This window comes from Mandrillus leucophaeus, unplaced genomic scaffold (genome assembly GCF_000951045.1).
Source record: "Mandrillus leucophaeus isolate KB7577 unplaced genomic scaffold, Mleu.le_1.0 Scaffold10, whole genome shotgun sequence".
Lineage (NCBI taxonomy): Eukaryota > Metazoa > Chordata > Mammalia > Primates > Cercopithecidae > Mandrillus > Mandrillus leucophaeus.
The window spans coordinates 4,624,930-4,638,563 of record NW_012098098.1 but is presented as its reverse complement, the minus strand read 5'-3'; the positions used below and the strand labels follow the sequence as shown (position 1 = coordinate 4,638,563).

The following is a 13,634-nucleotide window of genomic DNA, read 5'->3' as shown; positions in this document are numbered from 1 at the left end:
ACCTGTCTCAAAAAAAAAAAAAAAAAAAAGATGGTATCTGCTTCTGGCTGGTCTTGAACTCTTGCCTCAAGGGATCCTCCTGTCCTGGACTCCTAGGGTTGCTGGGATCACAGGCATGAGCCTCCATGCCCAACAAGTTGCTTCCTCTTAAAAGTTTTGAGAGTTCTGCCAGGTGTAGACACATGCCTGCAGTTCCAGCTACTTGGGAGACCGAGGCAGGAATATCCCTTGAGGCCAGGAGTTCAAGACCAGCCTGGGCAACAGTGAGACCCTGTCTCCACAAAGAAAAAAAAAAAAGATGATTTGCCAAGGAAGATACATAGGTGGCAAATAAACACATGTGAAAAGATAGTCACCATCCTCATCATTAGGAAAATGCCAAGTCCCACAGTGAAAGAGCACGCACACCTCTTGAAATACTCAAATGAAAAACGCTGACCCCACCCACCTCAGGCTGCGGTGTGGAGGAGCTGGAATCACATTCCCTGATTCACTGATGGTGGGAATGGGAAATGGGGCAGCCACTTCGGAAGACAGTTTGGCAGTTTCTTAAAAAGTGTGACCTGTAAGTTCCAGCCTAGATATTTACCCTTGGGGAATTAAGCACATGTTCATAAAAGATTCGTGCAAGAGTGTTTATAGCAGCTTTGTTTGTAACATTCCAAGACTGTAAACAACCGAGATACCCGTTGACGGACGCGTGGACAGGCCAGCCCTGGTGTTACGTCCACGCAGTGGAATACCACCTGGCAGTAATGCTGAGTGGTCTCAGAATGGACAACTGAGATGCTCAGCGAGATGCATGAATCTCGTGTTGTGTGAAAGAAACTAGACGACTCCTTCCAAAAAGTATGTACTCGGTGAGTCCGTGTATGAGTCCAGTTACATAAAATTCTAGAAAATGCAGACTCATCTGTAGCAACAGAAAGCAGTCAGTGGTTTCCTGGGGAGGGCCTGGGGGACACCTCGGGGGTGATGCTCCCTGCTGTGGTGGGGTGTGGCTCACAGGTGCCCTCAGATCAGAACAGCACATGGACCCCTTTCAATACGTGCAGTTCATCGTCAGTTATAATTCATTACAGCTCTTTTTGTTAAAAAAAAAAAAAAAATACTTGAAGATTCAAACTTTTCCTTTTGTCCATAGAACCTTGACTAATGAAAATCAAGTTGTCCTTTAAGTTGTCCTTTTTAAGTGGAAATAAATAGCGATTATACTGTGACTAGAGCAATAAAACAGCATTCATAGGAATGTCTGCCGTACTTCAGTGAGGTAGAACAGTCTGTTGCCAACAGTATGGCAAGAATCAAAGAAACATTTTTTTCTGAAAACTTTCACTTACTCAGGGAGAAATAAATAACTTCTTCCTGCCCCACTGATTTTCTCAGCCTTGTTTCTTGTTTTAATTTTTATGTATCGTTTTCCAGCATACAAATGAAAGGTTACTGTTTTATAGGAAGATATACGTAACTGGATTAAGATGATTTCAAGAGGTACAAGATTTTTTTCTATGGAGCTGGTTTTGATGTTGCTGAAATTATAATTGCTAGTTCCTAGTTGCTGAGGAAATCAAATCAATAAGGAGGAAGCAAATGATGGAACGTTTTTGATATAAAATCAGCATGTAGGCAGCTGAGGCAGGAGCATCACCTGGAGGCCGGGAGACTGCGACCAGCCTGGGCAATACAGCGAGCCCCGTCTCTTAAAAAAAAAAAAAAAAAAAGAGACGCCAAGGGCAGTGGCTCACACCTGTAATCCCAGCACTTTGGGAGGCTGAGGCAGGCGGATCGCTTGAGCCAGCCTGGGTGACATGGTGAAACTCCATCACTGCAAAAAAATACAAAAATTAGTCGGTCATTGTGGCACTCACCTATATTCCCAGCTACCGAGGAGGCTGAGGTGGGAGGATCACTCAAGCCTGGGAGGTCAAGGCTGCAGTGAGCCAAGATCATGCCACTGCACTCCAACTTGGGGGACAGTGAGAGACCTTGTCTCAAAAAAGAAAAAAAATTATGAAACAATACTAATAAACAACTCTTATTAAACCATCCTTTAAAGTCACCCAGACATTATTTTAATGTTATCTTTTCTTTGAAAGTTTATTTTTTCACTTGGGTGGCTGAGGCACAAGGATCACTTGAAACCATGGGCGGAGCTTGCAGTGGAGCTGAGATCGCACCACTGTGCTCCAACCTGGGCAACGGAGCAAAACTCTGTCTCAAAAATAAAAAGTCATACCCCATCTCTGTTTTCAGCATGTGTGCATGTGCACGGTAGAGGGCCCAGGGACTCCTCAGGTGTTGCCAGAGCAGCAGGCACTGGGCCGACCCTGCCTTCTAATGTTAGGGGACCTGTGGTGATGAGTGTGGCTGCAGAAGGCGACCCTTGGCAGAGCTGAGTGGTAGATTCTGGGTGTTTTCATGTCTTTTTGTTTGCTTATTCACAAGGACTTAGAAAACTGCTGCTTCCCCCACATCTTCCCCCATTGGCTGGAACTCCTCTGGTGTGCATGCGAGCCCGCCGCCGGTCGGGTTTTCGCTCTGTTCTGTGGACGGCTGCCTCTTCCTGTCTTTAGTTGAGCATTTCATTCCTACTGCCTGGTTTTCATTTCAGAGAACTCTTGAGCTCTGACAGTTCTTTTTTCATAGTATCCTGTTCTCGGATATGCCTTTTTCTCTTAGCTTAGTAAGAGTATCGATGAAAATTTTTTAGTTTTCTTAGAAAGAGTCCATGCTTTCCCTCGGCTGCTGTGTTCTCCCTGCTGGCTTTGCCTGTCTCTGTGCTGGGCCTTGGCTCTCCTCAGATCTGAGGGGTACTGGGCTGCCTGTCCCCTCAAGGGTGTGGCTAGACCCTGCCCCCAGGGATGCCTGGCAGAGCCTTTTCTTGTGCAGAATGAGGCCGTGTGGCTTCAGGGGCTCCGGATGGGGAGACTGTGTAGAAAAACGCTGATGTTCAGAGCCAGTGCACAGTGAGTCGGAGGAACTAGACTCTGCATGTGAAGATGTCCTGAGCATGCATGGGCTGTGTGCACATTTGGCTTTGGGGTATGATTAAGATGCGTTAAAATTCATCCAGATAAGACTAAGTAGCTCTTCAGGGATGTGATAGAAAATGCTGTGCCAGAATCTAATTGGCAGCACTTTTTCTTGGTGAAATGTAAAGTAATGAGGTAGCTGGCCATGGATGCTTGTGAGTTTGGTTGGACACCTGTCTCCATAGTACAGGTCAAGCAGGCATGACAAGAGGATGCTCTTCCTGCCCCCACGTCCCTCCAGTGGCCGGTTTGCCTCCTGGCGCTCCGGGGCAAGTGGGCAGGTGAGGTAAAGGCTTGGCCGGGTCTGGATCGTGCAGCTGCTGCAGCTTAGCCATCAGCCAGCATCACCTGCAGAGTGACATGGGCTGGTCTCCGCCTGATCGTGTGGTCTCTGTTTCCAGTGCTCACTTTCTGACAGCCTTAGGGAGAAATGTGAGGTGCACCTGCAAGTCGGAGAAAAATGTATCCGAACACAAAGTAGAAGAGTTATGCGTAATTAAAGTGCGTAACTGTTGGAAAAGCAGGTTGTCTATTTCAACATCAGATGATCTGTCCATGCCACGTTGTATCATTGGGGTGTTGGATTTCACGTTTTCCCTGGGTTAGGGCGCCATAGGAAAGATTCAGCCTAGAGGCAGGTGTAAGAGCTGTGCAGAGGAGACGTTTTCTATGACACGCTTTACCTTGAAAGATACACGCTGTCAGCAGCACGGGGGCCAGGCATCTGCATGGCAGGGGTTTGCGCCCATCGTTGGCGGTGTTCTTGGAGTTCTGTGTGGGGAGCAGCTTAGGAACCTATCCCCAAGATTTTTAGTGTTGAAAGATTTTAATATTTCAGGCAGAGAAGTACCTCAAGCATTCTCTTCTCTCCTCTCCCCTCCCCTCCCCTCTTCTTTTTTTGAGATGGAGTTTCGCTCTTGTTGCCCAGCCTGGAGGCCTCACTGCAACCTCCACCTCTTGGATTCAAGCAATTCTCCCACCTCAGCCCCCTGAGTAGCTGGGATTAATAGGCGCTCGCCACCACACCCGGCTAATTTTGTATTTTTAGTAGAGACGGGGTTTCTCCATGTTGGTCAGGCTGGTCTGGAACTCCTGACCTCAGGTGATCCGCTCACCTCAGCCTCCCAAAGTGCTGGGATTACAGGCATGAGCCACCGCGCCTGGCCTCAAGCATTTTCATTTTAGGCGTGGAAGATTCTGGGTGGCAAGGTGTACACCTTGCAGCTGTCAGTTCCAAGGACGCTGGTGCTTACCTTGATGAATTCTGGTAGGCACTGGGGTTCCGGTGAAGAAGAGCTGGCCCCTCCCTCAACTGGCCTGTGTGTTATGAGAGCATGTTGAAACAGACCCAGAAGTGACTGCTGCGTGATGTGACGAGACTGACCTGAGTTTCAGCAGACAGGAGGGTGGACGCCTCGGGCTGGACGGGCTGGACTCCGCCTGTGGGTGTGGGTGAGGGAGCAGAGGTGGTTTGGGTGCCTGTGAGCTCTCTTTGCTCTAAATCATTGTTAATACAACATTTTCTTATTTATAATATATTTGGTCATTTTATTTGCCGACTTGAAATCCCCTGGCTTCTTGTGGACTTGAGTATAGTTTGCATTTGGTGCTTGTCCCTTCCTGACCTGGCCTCCTCCCTGTCATCTCAGACCATCCCCTCTGTCCATCTCATTCCTGTAGCTAACTTCTTATTTGCCTTTCAAAAGTCAACCCAAGCTCTTCTCCATGCAGAAACTCCCTCTAATGTGCAAAAAGTAAGTTCTCCTTCCCCCTCAGCCGGCTTTAGTTAGCACCTCATGTGACGACCATTGTGATAGCGGGGGAAAGCTGAGCAAAAAGACACCAGCCCTTCCCCACGAGAGCTTCGAGTGCATCTGGGCAGCCATGCAGTGACACCGCCCGCTGCCGCATGCTGGGAAGGAAAGCAGATGCTCACAGGGGCTGGGCACACCAGACGTTGCAGAACCTCCTCCAGAAAGCCCTTTTCACTGCTCTTCCTCGGACCCCTCCTCTGCTGCCCTAGTGATCACCGCCCTGTCCTGTTGCTGTCAATGGACTCACACTGCCCCCACAGCTCTGCAGTGTCCGGAGAGCAGGGCCTGGGCTCACTGTGTGCCCACAGCACCTGGGTGCACCACGGCCCTTATTGCTGTTTGAAGGACTGCTCCCTGGGAATGCGTCGGTCCTGCATCTGAGGCACGTAGGCTCACCTAAGAAGAGGAGGTCCCCTGAGGGAGGAAGTTGCACAGGGCACACACAAGCAATTGTAATTGTCAGGGATTTTCTGGAACTTATAGGAGGCAGCTGTAGACCCCACTCGAGTAATTTGGCGATATCTGAATATTTGCACAAAACAAGTTAAACTTTAGAGGGCCTGGAGCTATGGGACTGTTCTTTTTGTAACAAGTCAAGGGATGCTTAGATGCTTCCCACAGCAGGTGTGCAGCCCACTGGACTCAGCTGCCGACTGAACCTGTGCCCCAGTCGTACTAGGACACATGCTGGGAACTAAGTATGTGGCGTCTGTTTCTAAGTTTTGTTTGTTTGTTTGTTTTTAAGGTCTTATGGTCTGATTCTTCAATAACATCAGTAACCAAATCTTCCTCTGAAGTGACTGAATTTATTTCAAAGGTAAGGTAATCACGGGCTCTTAAAAAAATTAAAAGAATCACATTCCCCAGTGGCTGATGATACCACGGAGTAATTTCAGAGGCCATTGCCTTCAGCTAGCGAGCGAGCATGCGCAGGGTGGGGCCTCCTGCCCACCCACAGTGGAGTCCCAGGCCCGCTGCCAACGTGAGTGTGGCCGCAAGCACAGGACCGTGACCCCGCGGATCCCTCCTTCAGTTGTTGAGACTGAGATGACGCTGAGAGATGTGCCAGGCGTGAGTGACTGATGAGGACATTTGGTTTCTTTTGTTACTTTCCAACCCCCTAGGTTTCCTTGGCAAAGGCTGGGGAAGAGAGGCACACTCAGGTGGCTGAGTGGGTAGAGACTTCACCTAGTTCTACCGTTATCTGTTTTTTTCTTCTCTTTTCTCTTTTCTTTTCTTTTCTTCTTTTCCTTTTTTCTTTCTTTTTTTTTTTTTGAGACCAGATCTTGCTCTCTGGCCCAGGCTGGGTTGTGGTGGTGCCATGCCAGCTCACTGCAGCCTTGACCTCCTGGGGCTGAAGTGATCCTCCCACCTCAGCCTCCCCAGTACCTGAGACCACAGGTGTACACCACCTTTATCTTTACAAATATCTGGTTCAGCAGATACCATTTGAGCAAAAAGTTATACTACTAAATAAATGCGTCTTTGCCTACATAAGCATGTGTACACACAGATGTAACTGCACACATGTTTAGGGCCCACTGGCCTGTGCTGTAGCGTGAACCATTGTCTCAGCCAGAGTGATGCATCTCAGGCATCACCTTTGTGAATGGGGATAACATACGTAAATATCTCCAAAGACAGTCTTACATTTTCATTAAAAAGCCAAGGGCCTCATCCTGCAGGAGAACATGGAGTGAGGATGATGTCTGATTACTTTTATCTTTTTGGCCTCTCAGGCATTAAAGAACACGACAGTGCCACGCCTTCGAGGGTAACACACCCCCCTGGGAATCTGCTTTTCCTTCTGTAGTGTTTCAAATACTAAATTTCCTCTCCTCTGTGTGTAGTTCCTCCTTTTGTTAAACACAGCTTCCCTGGACTCCACTCATGCTGGCTGGAACCTTGACCTCTCATTGGGCTTTTGTCTCAGTGGTTTTTTTTTTCCTTTTGAGTTGGATTCTCACTCTGTTGTCCAGACTGGAGTGCAGTGGTGCGATCTCGGCTCACTGCAGCCTCCACTTCCCGGGATCTAGCAGTTCTCCTGCCTTAGTCTCCTGAGTCTCTGGGATCACAGGCGCACACCACCATGCCCAGCTATTTTTTTTTAAGTAGAGACAGAGTTTCACCATGTTGGCCAGGTTGGTCTCAAACTCCTGACCTCAGGTGATCTGCCCTCCTTGGCCTCCCAGAGTGCTGGGATTACAGGCGTGAGGCACCGCGCCTGGCCTAGTTTTGGAACATTCTTATCCTTTTTCTCCTCAAGCATTTCTTCTGCTGCATCCTCCTCTCTCCTGGACTCAGGCTGCACAAGCCTCAGACCCCTACTGCTGCCGCCCCACCACACTTGTGCGTTTCTGTGTGTGCGTCTGGGTGGTTCCTGTGCCCGTTTCCATGCCAGCCGATTCCCTGAGCTCTGCCCAGGCTGCTGCGGAGCCTGTCCGTGTACTCAAGTCCTCATTTCTACTGCCAGGGGTTTCTTTTGTGTTTTTCCCCCTAGGTTTTCCATTTGGCATGTTTATGAAGTTTCCATCTCTCTGCTGAAAGTTCCCGTTTGTTCGTGCATGTTGTCATTTTCACTAGTTCCTTTAGTACGTCCGTCATAGCCGTTTAAAGTCCCTGTCACATAGGTCCCACTTCTGACTTATTTCTGAATCTGGTTCTAATGATTGCTCTATCTCTTGACAGTAGTTTTTTTTCCCCCTTTATTAATTTTTTTTTGGTATGTCTTACAAATGTTGACTGAATGTCAGACATGTTTAGATGACCGTGGAGCCGGAGGAGAGTGGCCTGGAAAGGGTCAACACCTCTTCTGCCAGGCCCTTAGTGGGGTCCTGTAGGCCATCTGGGCAGGACGGAGCTGGCGCTGGGCTCTCTTGCTGTCACGGTTACCTGCAGGGCCTCTCCAGTAGAGGCAGCTGCTCCCTGAGCCTGGAGGGTCTTCTCTGGTGTTTCGCTTCACTCCCAGCTTTCAGCCGTCCCTGCAGGCCTGTGGCACACAGCAGGGCACTCTCTACCCTCTTGACCCCTTTTCGGGGGTAGACTGCTGCTGCTTGTTTGCTGCCTGGTGCTGGGCTTGTGGGGGCAAGGTCCTTCTCCACTCTCACAGCTCAGCCTGATCCTGGGCAGGCCTGTGTGCCTGGGCTTCGGGGCGGCCCTTCCTCAGCACTTTGCCCTCCCTAGCGGGAGCTGACCTCCTCCAGTGCCAGAGCACTTTTGCTTTTCCCGTTCGTCCAGGAGCAGCGGGTCTTCTTGTGACTGGTGGCGGAGGAAGGGAAGTATTACTCTTGCCCCACTCTTAAAAACCGGGGCTTTTGTTTGGACTCTGGGGCCAGGAGCAATTTTTGTCTGTTCTGCCACATCTTAAGGGTTTTGCCTTAGATCCAGAGAGTGGTCCCGGGAATTGCACAAGGCCCGGTGCCTGGTCCCCAGGTGCCAGTGATGGGGCTCTCTCTGGCTCCTCCTGCGGAAAAGAACTTGGGAAAAAGGGCCCACTTGCCCCACCTGTGGCTCCAGCATTTCTGTTGGCCACATCGGCCTGTGGCAGTGTGTCCGTCGGAGCCTGTCTCTCCGGGCCTGCTGGTGTGGCGGCCACCGGGGCCTTGTGCCCTGGCTTCTCATGGGGGCAGGTCCCATTTGAAGTTAAGTTGACCTGGTGGCCCCGCAACTCTCAGATGGGCTCAAGGAACGTTGTGATTGTGCAGATTGTGAAGCTTTTCCTGATGTCACTGTGAGAGCGATGTTCTTTTGTGGCTTTCTACACCCTATGTGGATGTGGGCCCCAGAATAGCTCTGACGGTAGGTGTAAATCATATCAGACCAGCAGGCGGCACCATGGAGCACCTGCCCCAGGTTTTCCTGCAGTAGCGGAATTCTGTCGGGTGGATCTGGACACACCTCCTCTGCCTTGTCCTCTCTTTCAGCTATCTCAGCTCTACCCTGAAGAGAACTTGGAGAAACTCATTCCTTGCTTAGCTGGTCCGGATGCATTTTATGTGGAGCGAAACCACGTGGATCTGGACTCAGGCCTGAGGTGAGGCCCTTACCAGGCGCCCAGTGTGTCCACAGCGGGCAGGGACAGGCTGGTCCCATGGTCAGTGTCATAGTCCTCCAAGGAGCTCTGGGAGGACGTGTAGCCACCTGGACCCGGGTCTCTACTTGGCCTCTAGGGGTTTCCATTAGTTCTGGAGGATTCAGGAGCCCTCAGTAAGCTAAGGGTGTTTCTGAGTGTACGAGGAAGGGAATTCCAGGGTGGGTCCCACCACTTCGTGGGCTTTGGCAGTCCTGTGAAATAATCCTGGGCTGCTATTTCCATCCTGTAGTCCAAGGTTGAGACTATTCCCAGATAAAATTGGCGTCTCTTAAACAGTTTCTCTGGACCCTCGATTGTGTCTTGGTTCACGTGGCACACGCAGTAACATGGCCTACCAGTTCTGTAAACGTGCTGCTGCCGGTGCCCTGGGGACCAATGTCTAAGCCCCTTTCTGGCTGATGGTGGGTGGCACTGATCTCGTGTCACAGGGCATGACTCCTGTCGTCGGCCTTGGTGACCATGGGTGCAGCATGGAGGGGAAGGGCTTGAAGAAGGAGTGGCAATCAGGCAAGAACTCAGTTGATTGAAAGCAGGAAGAATATGAGGCTCTGGCACTTCCGGGTTTTTCCTCTAATACACATTTCTCTTGATTAAAAATTAAATTTTTTTCTTTCAATGTGTCAGCAGGAATGCCATTTTCATGCTGGTAAGACCACTTGTTTGCTTTTTAGGTACCTGGCCTCATTACCTTCTCACGTGTTGAAAAATGACCATGTCAGGAGGTTTCTCAGCACTTCCTCTCCCCCCCAGCAGCTTCAGAGTCCAAGTGAGTTTATAAAATATGATTAAATAAAAAAAATTTTTTTTTTTTTTTTGAGATGGAGTCTTGCTCTCTTGCCCAGGCTGGAGTGCAGTGGCGCAATCTCGGCTTACTGCAAGCTCTGCCTTCCGGGTTCATGCCATTCTCCTACCTCAGCTTCCCAAGTAGCTGTACAGGTGCACGCTGCCACACCCAGCTAATTTTTTGTAGTTTTAGTAGAGATGGGATTTCACCGTGTTAGCCAGGATGGTCTTGATCTCCTGACCTTGTGATCCGCCTGCCTTTTCCTCCCAAAGTGCTGGGATTACAGATGTGAGCCACCATGCCCGGCCGATTAAATAAAAATTTTTAAAAAATCAACAACAAAAAAACGGCTGAGCGCGGTGGCTCATGCTTGTAATTCCAGCACTTTGGGAGGCTGAGGCAGGCGGATCACCTGATGTCGGGAGTTCAAGACCAGCCTAACCAACATGGAGAAACCCTGTCTCTACTAAAAATACAAAATTAGGCCGGGCGCGGTGGCTCATGCCTGTAATCCCAGCACTTTGGGAGGCTGAGGCAGGTGGATCACAAGGTCAGGAGTTCAAGAGCAGCCTGGACAATATGGTGAAACCCCGTGTCTACTAAAAATACAAAAAAATTAGCTGGGTGTGGTGATGCATGCCTGTAGTCCCAGCTACTTGGGAGGCTGAGGCAGAAAAATCACTTGAACCCAGGAGGTGGAGGTTTTCCTTGAGCTGAGATCACGCCAACTGCACTCCAGCCTGGGTGACAGAGCAAGAACTCTGTCTCCAAAATAAAATGTAAAAAAATACAAAATTAGCCAGGCGTGGTGGTGGGTGCCTGTAATCCCAGCTACTCGGGGGGCTAAGGCAGGAGAATCACTTGAACCCGGGAGACAGAGGTTGTGGTGGGCTGAGATTGCATCATTGCACTCTAGCCTGGGCAACAAGAGCAAAACACTGTCTCAAAAAAATAATAAAATAAAACAAATATTTTCACTGTCTATAAATTTTAATGGTATATATTTTTAAATTTATAGGTCCTGGCAACCCCTCCCTTTCTAAAGTAGGTACCGTGATGGGCGTGTCTGGAAGGTGAGAAATCTGTGTAACCAGCACATTTCAAATAAGCATTTTACGAGGTTTACTTTGAGTTCTGTGTAAAGTTATTTCTAGAATTAAGTCATGCTGAAGTTGAGTCTTGGATGATACTGAGAAGAATTGGGTAGAGATGATTCAATTTACGATTTCCAAAAACAAGAATTCTCTGAGCCACTGGAATCAGAATTCCCAGGGACTCCTCCCCAGTGCAAGGTCCTGGGCCCCGTCCCAGACCTAGGAAACCAGAATTTCCTAGAACCTGGCTGTTCTAGGAGAAGCCTGCTCCCGGAAGCACAGGGTCATGTTCCTGAGGAGCGTCCTCTGTCAGCACGGGCCCTGGGTGGCTGCAGTCGCGTGCCGGCAACACACTGACAGTGAGGTGGGCTGTCACAGATAGGTGCACACGCACCCCAAAAGGGAGTCTCGTGGAGATGTAGTCTGGGCGCAAGGTCTCGAGGAGCAGACTGGCATCCTCCTGGTGTCGGGGTGGGGTAAGCGCCCAGTCGGCGGGTGTTGACTTTGCAGTTAAGGAGCAAGGCCAGAGTGGAGTGCTGGTCACACCTTCTAGCTTTCTACGTTTTACTCTTCTAAAAAAATTGTATTTGAATATTAAAGATTTAGTAGTCTGTTTTGATTTATGATTTATCAGTGTCATTCTGTGACTCAGAAGTAACAGAAATACTTAACTGGAGTAGCATGTTTTTAAAAAGTACAAGTAACAGAAACTTAGCAGCTAAACCAGAAGTCTGGTGATGACAGATACGTACACATACATAATACACGTGTGTGCAAACAAGTAGATTGATACTCCCCAGCACAGGCAGAGGCATATGTGTGTATCTGCACAGCTGCCTGTATGCGCACCTGTGCACGGGCATGCACTACAGAAATCTTAGCTGCAGAAAGGTGGTTGGGGAGGGAGGGCAGTCATAGCACACCAGTGTTTGCAGTTCAGGGTGGCCTGTGACAGCAGGGCAGGCCAAGAGGCAGAGGCTGGCACAGAAGGGCCTAGAAGTGAGGTCTTTGGTGGAGTCTGTGGTTGTGGAAGCAGCCACAGTCTCTCTGTGCCCCTTCTGCCCCTGTCCCACAGGCCTGTGTGTGGAGTGGCTGGTATCCCGTCCTCGCAGAGCGGAGCCCAGCACCACGGGCAGCACCCGGCCGGCTCAGCCGCCCCCTTGCCCCACTGCTCCCATGCGGGCAGCGCGGGCTCAGCCCTGGCCTACCGGACCCAGATGGACACATCACCTGCCATCCTCATGCCTTCCAGTCTGCAGACCCCTCAGACCCAGGAGCAGAACGGGATTCTAGACTGGCTTAGAAAACTGCGTTTGCACAAGTATTACCCCGTCTTCAAGCAGCTCTCCATGGAGAAGGTATGTCGGTTGCCTGGCTGGCCATACGGATTGTTTTCTCAAGACCTCCCTGGGGGAATTGAGTTTCTAAAACCAACACAAGGTGGAAGAAGTAGGGAGGCCGAGGCACACCGCCTGTTCTTACAGGGGACAGTGAGTGGGCTTTGCAGAGGCTGCCTGCAGCTGCAGCCAGACAAACAGGACGTGTTGTAAACAGACAGCTTTTCTAGGTGCTTCCAGACCTTCACAAACTAGATGCTCTGTGTGACATGAGGGACAGTCCATCCCCAGAGCCCTGCTGTGGACAGAAATCCTGACCTCTGGCACGGTGCCCCTTTTAGACATCTCTTGGCATAGCTGGCGCAGACGCTGTGGCGGGCCAGATCCAGAGGAATGGGTGCATTTTACATCTTCCAAGCAGTCATACCTAGAGAATTCTTATGAGGAACATGTTTTCACTGTTAAAAAAATTCTGAGATTTCTTAAGTCTTGATGTCACTGATAAAACTAGATTAAACCCATACAAGGTATTTGAGCTCTGTACTCCCTCTGCTGGGCAAACCGGCTTGGTGGCTTTTATCTATGTAAAAATTTCATTTCTCGAAGAATCTACAATTGAACCTACAAATCAAGCTTTTACTACATAGTTAAATCCAAATTGTAAGGATATTTGTAATACCCTCTGTTTAGGGTTTGTGAATCTTTTTTTTTTTTGAGAGGGAGACTCGCACTGTCACCCAGGCTGGAGTACAATGGTGCGATCTCGGCTCCCTGCAACCTCCACCTCCTGGGTCAAGCGATTCTCCTGCCTCAGCCTCCTGTGAGTAGCTGGGATTACAGGTGCCCACCACCACACCTGGCTAATATTTTATATTTTTAGTAGAAACGGGGTTTCACTATGTTGACCAGGCTAGTCTCGAACTCCTGACTCATAATCCCCTGCCTCAGTCTCCCACAGTGCTGGGATTACAGGCATGAGCCACCGTGCCTGGCCAAGGATTTGTGAATCTTAAAAAGCAGAGATTTTACTAACCTTGTTCATAATTAGTTTTAAATGTTTTATTCTTATGTTTGCATTGAGATGGCCTAAATCACAGATCGTGTTAGGAAATAACATGAAAAGTAGAGGCTGGTGTGTTTGTGTGGCACCAGCCTGCACAATGGAGTAACCACACTACCACTCGGTGTGGACGGCATCTGCTTTTCTGGATCACTTGCTACCTGACAAAGTTGCTGTCATCCCTGGCCGGGCGCGGTGGCTCACGCCTGTAATCCCGGCACTTTGGGAGCCCAAGGCAGGTGGATCATCTGAGGTCAGGACTTCAAGACCAGCCTGGCCAACATGGTGAAACCCCGTCTCTACTAAAAATACAAAAATTAGCCGGACGTGGTGGTGGGTGCCTGTAACCCCAGCTACTCGGGAGGCTGAGGCAGAGAATGGCGTGAACCCGGGAGGCGGAGGTTGCAGTGAGCCGAGATC

The 13,634-nt window shown here is 49.7% G+C and overlaps 1 protein-coding gene across 2 annotated transcripts in view; it reads left to right on the top strand.

The window, feature by feature from the left end:
* ZCCHC14 (zinc finger, CCHC domain containing 14) overlaps nucleotides 1-13,634 on the top strand; it is a 92,436-nt gene that overhangs the window by 68,772 nt on the left and 10,030 nt on the right. For both annotated transcript variants that reach the window (XM_011971697.1, XM_011971706.1), the window contains exons 4-8: nucleotides 5,592-5,663; nucleotides 8,770-8,879; nucleotides 9,611-9,705; nucleotides 10,742-10,796; nucleotides 11,893-12,175. In XM_011971697.1, coding sequence (XP_011827087.1) covers nucleotides 5,592-5,663; nucleotides 8,770-8,879; nucleotides 9,611-9,705; nucleotides 10,742-10,796; nucleotides 11,893-12,175 — 615 coding nt within the window. The remainder of the gene's footprint in view (nucleotides 1-5,591; nucleotides 5,664-8,769; nucleotides 8,880-9,610; nucleotides 9,706-10,741; nucleotides 10,797-11,892; nucleotides 12,176-13,634) is intronic.